Source organism: Phaseolus vulgaris, chromosome 9 (assembly GCF_051622355.1).
Source record: "Phaseolus vulgaris cultivar YP4 chromosome 9, ASM5162235v1, whole genome shotgun sequence".
NCBI lineage: Eukaryota > Viridiplantae > Streptophyta > Magnoliopsida > Fabales > Fabaceae > Phaseolus > Phaseolus vulgaris.
Genome location: NC_143506.1, coordinates 37375101 through 37386037, shown reverse-complemented (window position 1 = coordinate 37386037; position 10937 = coordinate 37375101). Strand labels below are relative to the sequence as shown.

Below are 10937 nucleotides of genomic sequence, written 5' to 3'. Positions count from 1 at the left end.
TTCAATTCAAAATCGCCCACTGCGTATCCCAAATATTGTAGAAAAAATAAGAAATGACATCTAATACAATAATAAAATTAAATATTAATATAAGGATAAAATGAGAAAAAATGAAAAGCAGTTAAGAAGGGAATAAGAAATGAAACAATGACCATAATACAATAATAAAATTAAATATTAATATAAGGATAAAATAGAAAAAAAATTAAGAACAGTTAATAGGGGAATCCTTTATATATATCAAAATCAAAATCGCCCCACTACATATACCAAATATTGTAAAAAAAATAAGAAATGATATCATAATACAATAATAAAATTAAATATTAATATAAGAATAAAATGAGAAAAAAAAATTAAAACCAGTTAAGAGGGGAATAAGAAATGACACAATGACCATAATACAATAATAAAATTAAATATTAATATAAGGATAAAATAAGAAAAAAAATTAAGAGCAGTTAAGAGGGGAATTCCTTTATATATAGGTATAGATTAACGAAAATATTTTTTTTTTCTAATTTTTTCTAATAGTAAATTAAAATATATTTAAAATATTAATTATTATTATTATTATTAAAAAGGAAATATAATTATTTAATATATTAAATTTATAAAAAAAATAATCATTGGTAACTTTATCAAGATAATATTATTTATTTTAAAAAAAACACTACTTTGGAATAGCTTTGAAAATATAGTTCTATTTTGTATAGTTGTGAATGACTATAGATAAATATATGTAGATAATTTTATTTTATAAAATTTAAATTAATATTTAGAATATAAACGCAAAGAAAAAATAATCTTAAAATATAATTCAAATAAATTATTATTTTTTAAATAACTTTAATTTCATAAATATAGATAAAGAATATAAATCTATAAAATTATTATTCTTTTCATATTTTTTGGAAAAAAATAATATTTTCGACTGTTACTATCATGAAGATAAAATAGGTTGGTAACATCACTCATTTTGATTTAATATACTTCAACAACAAAATAAATAAATATATATATATATATATATATATATATATTAAATGTGGTTAATGCATATACAGATTTATATTATAATTTTAAGAATGTTTTGAGTGGCTCGCGAATCTAATGACAATTGTAATTTTTAGTTTTTTTAAAAAATTATTTTGTTTGTTACTTATGTAATTGAGTCAACATTTTGAAAAAAGGAATTATGATAGCCATTTTCTATACAGTTTGATGCTTTTATTATGATAGCCATTTGTTTGTTACTTATTTTTAGTTTTTTTGTATTTATCCCTCTCATTCATCTTCCAAATTTGACTTTAAATGTACTATAATATAATCAAAGTAATATTTATATTAATTAATTGGATTACTTTAGATTTTGGAACTCTAACCCAATATCAATTCACATTATATAAAGACCTAGAGATAGTGATTTCCCAACCTTTGACTAATAATTCATATTTTCAAATATTATATTTCAAGTTTTTCCGTTTCCTTCTGTCTTATTCTTCATCAAATTTAGGAAAACGCGTTTTTATAAATTTCAATTCAGACTTTCTTTATATTAACCTAACTCAATTATTTTTAAATCGTAACCAGCATATGAAGAACACTGTTAAATAACTTACTTAAATCTTTTTTTTTCTTTATTAAACTGCGTATATTACGCTCTTTTTAGGATTTTTAATATATTTTTTAATAAAAATATTCTATTTTTAATTACTTAATCAATTTTTAACTAGACCTTTTTTTATTTAAAAACTTTTTAATAAATTTATTACCTTTTATCTTCACATTTATAATTTCTTCACAACATCTTTATTATGCTGGCAAGATGATGTATTTTAACATACTTAAAAAGTTTTATATTTTTTTACCGATTAAAAATAACTACTTAAACAACAAAGGTAAGAATATTAACTACTTAAAAAAACTACTTATTGTAGCTTACAAAATAATAATTAAAAGGATTATATCGCCACAAAATTTAACCTACACAAATTTAAAGTTTCATATAATTTAGAAACCGCGGATTCTAAGTATAGTTTATTATCAATATCAGTGAAATAAACCAAAAAAATATTTTTAAAGAGCTAATAATTATTATAAAAACATTGTAAAAACTATAAAAATAAATTGGATTATAAAACCAATTTTTTTAATAAATATTAATAACAACTATTTTGTTAAGAAAAATAGTAGTTTGATGCTAGAGTGGACAAATAAGTTTGAGGTGAGACCATATGGGAGACAAACTTATGATATGTTACAGTTTCAGAATGTACAAGTTACAAAACATTTGACAAATAAAATAAAATGAAAATCCAAGATGGTGTGAAAAAAGTTTTATTATAAGTTGATAGAGGAGGAACACAAAGGTATGAAACTTGCAAACTTTTTCAAGTGAAAAAGTTAAGAAAATTAAAACCGAAACTAATTTTAGAGAGAAAAAATAATTAATTATTATATTAATTAAATTAGAAATTATTTTAAAGGTTACAAAAATTATTTAGTTTTTAAACTAATTTTTATTATTGTTAAATAGTTTCTAAATTAATATTTAATTAACTACCAAGGTTTTGACTACCAATTATATAGATTCTAAATTTGGTAGCAAAAACCTTGATCACTAATCAGATATCAATTTAGAAATTATTTAACCATAATAGAAATTAATTTAAAAATTAAAAAAATAAATAATAATTTCTAATTTAATCGATGTAAAAACTAATTATTTTTTGTCTATAAAATTATCTTTTATATAATAATTTTCTTGTCATATGTGATGATATTGAGAGGGAAAAAAAAGGGTAAGTAAACCAAATTGCACTTAATGAGCAGAAACTTCTATAAAGGCATGGTTCCTAAACTTTTCTCTTTATACACTAAAAAGCAGAAGTTGTAATGTGTTTGTTTCTTCTTCCTTAAATGCTCATGGGGCTTAGAGGTTCGTTAAGAGCTGCAATGGCTGTCTGTATCTTTATCTCCAAATGATATTTCTCTTCTTCATTCGCCTGAAAATATATATATACAATTAGATATAATCTTTTCATAATTTTCTAAAACATATGTGTCACATTAATTTTGCTAACAAAATAATAATAAATAACAACTAAATTTAAAAATTAAAAATAATTAGGTACTATATTAATTAAATTAGATATTAATTTAAAAATTAAAAAATTATTGGTATCTAAAGTGGTTTCTATTATTAATAAAAATAATGTCTAAGTTGTTATCTAAATTGGCTACCTAGGTTTTTAAATTGGTCTCTAAAAGATTAATAGAGATTAATTCAAAATTTAGAATATAAAATAATAAATAACTAAAATCTTAGTAATGGATAAATTAGATGTCAATTTAGAAACTATTTTATAATTTTTTATTAATAATAAAATTTATGTTAGATATCAATAATTATTTTAATTTATTTAAATAGTAACTAATTATTTTAATTTTTAAAATTAGTTTTTATTTAATAATTTTTTTTAAGTATTTGTATAATTGTTTGTTCTGTTAAAGAAAAGGTGAAAACAAAAATGAAATAAAAGAATACACAAATGGTGAAGGAATTAAGTTATCATATTCAAGTCTAGAAGTCTAGGAGATACGTTTAGTAGGATATATATTCTTTCTTTTTTTATAAGGATATATATTCTTTTCAATTTTTCAGAGATTCTTTGTTTGATAATACTTTTTTTAAGAAAAATATAGCATTTGAAGAATACTTTAACAATATTGTTTGTTTAAACATTCCTACAAAGGAAGGGTTGGAACCTAAAATTCTGATAAAATAAGTGGAATACTTTTAATCATAGTCACAATAATATTATTCTAAAGAACCTTTCAAACATAGTTTCAAGAAAAGAAATAATCTTTTTTATTCCCCACTTATCATCACATTATTTTTTAATTATTTTCTAAATTATTCATTGTTTCATTCTATAACACTAGCCTATTGTTCCTTTTCAGACACTTTCATATCAAATTAAACTACTAAACCATATAAACAAATAAAAATGATATTTTAAAAATAAAAAAATGTAAACATATTTATACTTATATATAAAGACAATTCTCTTTATAATAGTTTTTTTTTACACAAATTCTTTATGATTCTATCATTATTTAATATATCTCATTTTATTAATATAATGAGTATTTTGTCATTTCATATGAATTACACTACAATAAAATCATGAAATAGAAACCAATTTTTAGAGACCAAAGTAATTAGTTACAATAGTAACTACAACAAAAATTGGTTTCTAAATTAGTTTATATTATTGTTAAATAGTTTCTAAATTGGTATCTAATTAGCAACCAAAGTTTTAACTATCAATTATTTAATTTCTAAATTTGGTTTCTAAAACCTTGATTGCTAATTAGATACCAATTTAGAAACTATTTAACAATAATAGAAACTAATTTAGAAACCAATTTTTTATTTAGTTTCTAAAATGGTCTCTAATTTAATTACTATTGTAACTAATTATTTTGGTATCTAAAAGTTGGTTTCTAATTCATGATTTTATTGTAGTGTTACTTAAAAAATAAAATTATTTTTTTAATTTTTTAAATTAATATTAATGTATAATTTTTATATGACTTCTTCGCTCTTTCCTTAGTATCTTATTTTAAAGCAACAGAGAGCATACATTCTTACATTTCTATATCAAATTTCACATATAAAATAATATAATCTCCACTTTCAATCACTCTCTACTTTCTATTTTTTGTTTTTCAATTTCGACTCATCCAAAATTATTTTTATAAATATAATATATTTCTATTATCGTAAAAATTTGAGTAAAACATTCACTATCGACCCTATGTTTTCCACTATTAAAGAATAGTGATAATTGATTGGAAAGTTTGAGCAGTTAGAAGGATGGTTTGACATGTGTATAGCATATTGAAAAGAGGAGAAAAGAACACGTCAAGCATTCCATATTTTATAACAAAAACACACTAAACATATATTTTAATTCTTTCTACAAAGACAGATTAGTGCACCACTTGTTTCTTTTTTTATTATCAACTTACACTCATTTTAATACCTATTACATATTTCTTATGCAATCATTATCTTTTTGGAGTTCACATAACTAACTCAGAACCAGACAAGAATATTACCACATTCAACAACAACAAAAGATGATAATTTCCTGAATTTAAATTCCATTGTTATTAATTACTGTATAAAAAAATTTAGTAATGAAGTTGAAAATAAATAATTCATGATTAAACTTCAACTATGTCTCTCACTTGTTTAAAATATATAAACTATTTCTGTTATATGTTTTAAATAAAATAAACCTACAACTAAGCATTAGCTTTTTTTATTCAGACAACTAAGTATTAACTTTTTTTTTATTTAAACAACTAAGTATTAGCTTTTTTTATTCAGACAACTAAGTATTAGCCAACAATACAAGAAACAAAAATCACTACCAATTAGATAATTAATCATTATATTAGAAAAAAAATAACTAATGACTGTATTAATTAAATTAGATATTATTTTAAAAATTAAAAAAATTATTGATATTTAAAGTAATTTTTATTATTCATAAAATTTAAAAATTAGTTTCTAAATTAATATCTAGTTAGCTATTAAAATTTTAGTTATTAATTACTTGACAGCTAAAATCTTATATCTAATTAAATATTAATTTATAAATTTTATTAACAATAAAAATTAATTTAAATATCAATAATTTATTTAATCTTTAAAATAATATATAATTTAATTAATATAATAATTAATTATTTTTTATTTTTAAAATTGATTTTTTTAGTAAAATAAATTTTTGTGGATAAATACAATTCATGTCTTTCTCCTGGTACCAATATTCTAAACAAACTCTTATTATTTGGCGTAGACCTTGAAACAACGGTTGGACATTGGAACACACTTGTCTGTTTCATATTTTAAAAAAACTGCTGTCGTTTCTAAAGAGGTACCATAGTTTTAAAAATCTTATTTTAAAATAAAAAATGAACACATATCTCTAAGCTATTATTAATTTTTTATCGAGACCCTTTTAAAAATAATTTGGAAAAAAAGGACTTTTGGAGTTGAGAATCGCGTTTGATATCTGAAAACACAAGTGGGCATTTTAAAAATTAGTTTGGACCGTAAGTTATAGAATGACATGCAAGTGTTATCGTTTTCCTCGTGCTAGCGTTTGACTTTGAATGAAATATAAAAAACACGTTTATGTGTGTGGGAAATAAGAAGGTTCCTTAATCAGCGTGTTTATGTATGGTGTTTGATGTGTACGTTTTGGAACGAAGATTAAAGTAGTAATAATTAGAAGAGTGGTTCTGCGATTGGTCAAAAGAGAATGGTTTGAGTAAGAGTGAACGCAGAAGCCTACAATACTGTGTGGTGGAAGCGACAGAGTGAGTGAGGAGGAAGCTTCGTTATGTCGTAGGACGTAAGAGTTCTTGTTGTTCTTGTTGTTCATGTTACTGTTACTGTTTCTAACAAACGAGAACAACAAAAACAACAAGAACGTGTGCGATTGAAAAACGGCACCACTTGGGGAAGAGTCACGCCGTTCACGAAGCCCTTTTTCACAAGAAGAAGAACGAGAAACACGTTTTTCAAAATTTGGTTTTGGTTTTTGGTTTTACTACTAATACTCTGTTCTCTTCTGTTGTGTTGTGTTGTGTCCCCTCTCCAACAACAGGGTCGCAGCCATGTGAGTGTTGTCATCCCAAATGAAGTTGATTGTGGAACTGTTTAAGCATGACAGAAATGTAGGTTTTATGATGTCTGCACACTGTTTAGAGGCTACCCAGATAAAATTTAACTGAGGGGAATTGGACTGCGTTGTTTGGTTTGGAATGCATGAATCATCGAAAGCGACAAACAAAAGGGAAAGAAGGAAAGAGGAAGGTGTTTGGTACGACTAAAATAGGAAAAAAGAAAACAGAAATCTTCCCAGGAGTTCACTATATTTTTTTTTTCTGAAATTAGCATTGAGACTAAGAACTAAACTGTAGAATTTATTCAGTTATACTAGATCCTATTCTATTCTATTCTATTCCGTTCTGATCTCAAATCTGAGATATAGCGTTGTTAGGTCAATTATCGCATATTGTCTGCTTTAAAAGTTGGTGTTTTGTCACGGTTTTGTCTTTAAAAAACGTTTCAACAGTTTAAAGGAAGAAAGTATATAAATTGTCATTAATTTTGACGGTGAATAGTGGGAGTCTATATAACAAGATTTAAGGTCGGAACGGATAAATTTACAGTTGTCAAAATAATATTTTTTAATATATTATGCTCTTCTAAATTATCTATTACTATATTCACTTATAAAGAATAAATTCATAATCTATAGAGATTTTTTTATTGACTAGAGAAATTCTCATATTATTATATACTATATGGTGAGCTAAAATTTTGTTTTATAGGTAAATTCAAATTTCATTTGATGGGTCACAAACCATGTAACTAAGAGATACTTAGTCAGTTAGCTAATTAGTTAAGTAATTTTAATTGTTAGTTAATTTGTAAACACAGGACAAGTGAAAATCAAATCTAGAGTGTTTTTTCGAATGCATCGATGATGCCATTATCATATTTTTGTATCTTACGTAAATATGTAAAAAATGTTAATCGTGTAATAATATACTGAGAAATTAACTTTAACTTGTTTTTATAATACAAAAGTGGTTATTATAAAATAAACTAGATGCTTAAGTTATCCATTGAAATTTAATAAAAAAATAAAATAAATTATTTTCACGAAACTCGGAATTTAATTTTTTATTTATTTCATACGCATTTATGTAAAAGCTATTCTCTTACGATGAAATGAAATGATTTTTTTAGCAAAAGAAAATATTAACTATACGTGAATGATGTATTAAAATAAAATAGTTTTTACATATTTGAAACACACCCTAGCCAACTTGACTTCATGGTAATTAAAAAACACACTTTAAATAACTATCGCCCTCCGCATAAATTTTGTCTTTTATAAATGTTGAAGATCGCAATGATGACAAAATCTCAAGACTCTATAAGTGATGTTTGGCACTGACGTATCTAAATTTTTCTTCTTAAAAACAACTTATCCAACAAGTTTCAGACCACACAAAAGAAAACGAAGCATCCAGAAAAGAAAGCAGAATCTTCTTTTGTTGGAAGTTTAGTTTACAATATTCATAAAGGGGAAGGCCATTTCCTTGAAACTCAATTTTGCTGTAAGTTTAACAGTGACAACATTTCAGAGTTTTTGAAGTTGTGAAAGTCACATAATGTTTTCTTCTATTTGATGTAACTAGGTGGTAAGTATCTGAGGTATAAAGTTATGATGAAAACTACAAGTCTTAAGTCTTGACCGAACTTTACTGAGAAATTATGGTTAAAGCCCTTATGATTGGCCTCAAAAGTCTAGTACTGTTCCTAATGGGTGTTCCACATTTTCACTTTTGCTAAAGTAGTCTCGTGCTTCCCTATCACGTAGGCCCAAATTCTTGTTGTAAAACTTTTTATTTTTGTAGTATTATATGATATGCACACACACTGCATTTATATAAGATTGTCTTTATTTATCAATAGTATTTATAAAGGGATTTGGGATCTCACGTACCTACCAAATTACCAAAACTAATTTAATGGGAATAAAGAAAGTGAGAGGGAATATTATAGTATAAGATAGGAGTAGTTGTGAAGGAAAGGAGCTAAGAACACTGACCTCGATGAAGACTGTTTTCTGAAGCTTCCCTGAAAACGAAGTGATGTTGGCAGTGATGATCTTCAGCTTCAAAGATTCGAACACCTCGCACAGTTTCACCATTGTGTCTGTTCTTTTGCTACATGTCAAACTCACCACAGCAGTTTTCTCCCCCATGTAGGTAACGCTCAGCTGCATCCACCACATCAAAATCAATTCAAAATTCCAAACGAATAACAACAAAAAACAACCACAATACCCCACATCATTTTTATACTATCAATAATACAAGAGAGAGAGAAGGGTGTGTTCACATCAAGGACTTCAATTGGGGTGTTTCTTGAACTGACTGAATCGTATATCTGCGCGGTTCTCTTCTTCTTGGACCTCAGCACCGCAGGAAGCTGTTCCTGCTCAAAATCATCATAGCTTGAACTACTCTTTTTTGGCATCCCAGATTCAAGATCCATTATCTCAGCTTGGATTATCTTCTCTTTCTCATGCAATTCCTGGATGTATTCAATAGCATCCTTAATAATCGAAGCCTTATCCATCTGCAACAAACAAACAAACGCCACTCATCATGATTCTGTAACAGACACAAATTCACAAACATCAAGCATGCCTTGCCTCACCCTCCCAATTACCCTATTCAAAGTTATAAATGTGTACACCGAATAAACAGTGTCCCTGGTAATAAACATATATAACTGAAAGAAAACACTGAAATTCTATTGTTAACATAAGGACGATGAGGCTTCAGAGACAGTGCAGAGTACTACAATATCTATCTAAAACCCCCCAATCAAAGCTCTTCACTTTCTTCTTCCCCATTGCCGTCACATCTTCAATATTGGGAGAACTGTTGATGGGCACAACAACACCTTTCACAGTCACACCCACACCTCACACCTCTTCGTATTGGTAGAGGAAAAAACAGTATCAGGTAAATAATCAATTAAACAAACCTTACCTTGCTGATATTAGGAACCACCGATCTAAGCGCGAAAAGCCTTTCGTTGAGCTTCTTCCTCCTATTCCTCTCGGAAACAATGTTCTTAGAAGCTGCAGATGAAGCAGCACCATCAGGGGAGCTGGAATCGTAGTACCCTGATAAAGCCTCATCGAACCCCCAACTAGTGAACAAAAACAACACCAAAACGAATAAACCAGCTTATGTTAGCTCAATTCATCACACACCAAATAGTTTTTTTGATTAATTAATGATTGGTTCCTCATCAGTATCATCATTATTATTATTAATTAATGTTAACTGTTACCTGTCAAGATCTTGGGTCTGGAGGAACATGGTGGTCTCCCAGTAATGCTTGTACTCTTCAATATTCTCCATGATTAAGGTTGAGAGAGAAAGGGGAGAGAATAGGGTGATGGTGTGGTTTGGTTGAAGGTGGTGTGTGATAATAGTTTGTGTTTGTTACTCCTTTTATGGGTTGGTTTGTTTATGTTGGGTTGGGACTTTATATAGGGAGAGAAGGAGCAAGGGAAATGACTGAGGCTGGAATTAATCACGTGACAGTATCAATAGTTCAACATGTAACTGTCTCCTCTCTGGACTCTTGCTTATGATGTTTCCTAGAAATATCCAAATTCTTCTAATAAATTTGGTCCATTTAAGACATTCACATAACCCACTCATCTTCATCTTCATTCTTGAAAAAAAAAGAACAAAAAAGAAATAGAAAAAGAAAGAAGACTTCAACTATTAATTGTATTCTTATGTTCTATGTAGCATAGACACATACACGGATACGACACGAACATGGAGACGAAGATACGTGTAATCTCTAAAATGTAGAACACGGGAATACGGATTTATATATTATATAATTATGAATTATATAAATTGATAATAAAAAATTATTTGCACAATTATGTTTATGTTTCAGCAGAAAAATTATGTTTATGTTTCAGCAGAAAGATGGTTTCAAAAAGATTTGTTTTTTATTTTTATAATCATAATAAAAATTTATACAATAAATTTGAGCTTTTAGAAAATTAATGTATTTCTTCTTTTTAAAATTGTTTAGAATCGTCAAAAATTCAATAAATATTTTTTTAATCAAACACTTTATCGATACATGTTCTACAAGTATTGTACGAGTTCGCAAGTATCATACAAATTTAGTGTCCAATATGCATGTTCGACATAAACACATCATTTAAGAGACATATAAGTCCCATAACTTACTATATATAAGATATTTATTAAGAAAACAATTTGAATTA

At 26.2% G+C, this 10937-nt stretch overlaps 1 protein-coding gene across 1 annotated transcript; it reads right to left on the bottom strand.

Moving 5' to 3' along the window:
- Positions 1 to 2805: 2805 nt before the first annotated feature.
- LOC137821705 (basic helix-loop-helix (bHLH) DNA-binding superfamily protein) lies at positions 2806 to 10308 on the bottom strand. The gene is made up of 5 exons (XM_068626426.1): positions 9971 to 10308; positions 9664 to 9826; positions 9005 to 9244; positions 8712 to 8882; positions 2806 to 3008 (listed from the first exon to the last, which is right to left on the bottom strand). The coding sequence occupies exons 1-5, from the start codon at positions 10039 to 10041 to the stop codon at positions 2919 to 2921; spliced, it is 735 nt and encodes a 244-aa protein (XP_068482527.1). The 5' UTR covers positions 10042 to 10308; the 3' UTR covers positions 2806 to 2918.
- Positions 10309 to 10937: the final 629 nt, after the last annotated feature.

Excerpts from the sequence above, each read along its gene's own strand:
- LOC137821705 (XM_068626426.1), bottom strand. The coding sequence starts at position 10,041 with ATGGAGAATATTGAAGAGTACAAGCATTACTGGGAGACCACCATGTTC. Across the intron at positions 9,245-9,663 it reads TGGTTCCTAATATCAGCAAG|ATGGATAAGGCTTCGATTAT; the intron begins GTAAGGTTTGTT and ends TGTTTGTTGCAG. Across the intron at positions 3,009-8,711 it reads AGAAAACAGTCTTCATCGAG|GCGAATGAAGAAGAGAAATA; the intron begins GTCAGTGTTCTT and ends ATATATTTTCAG.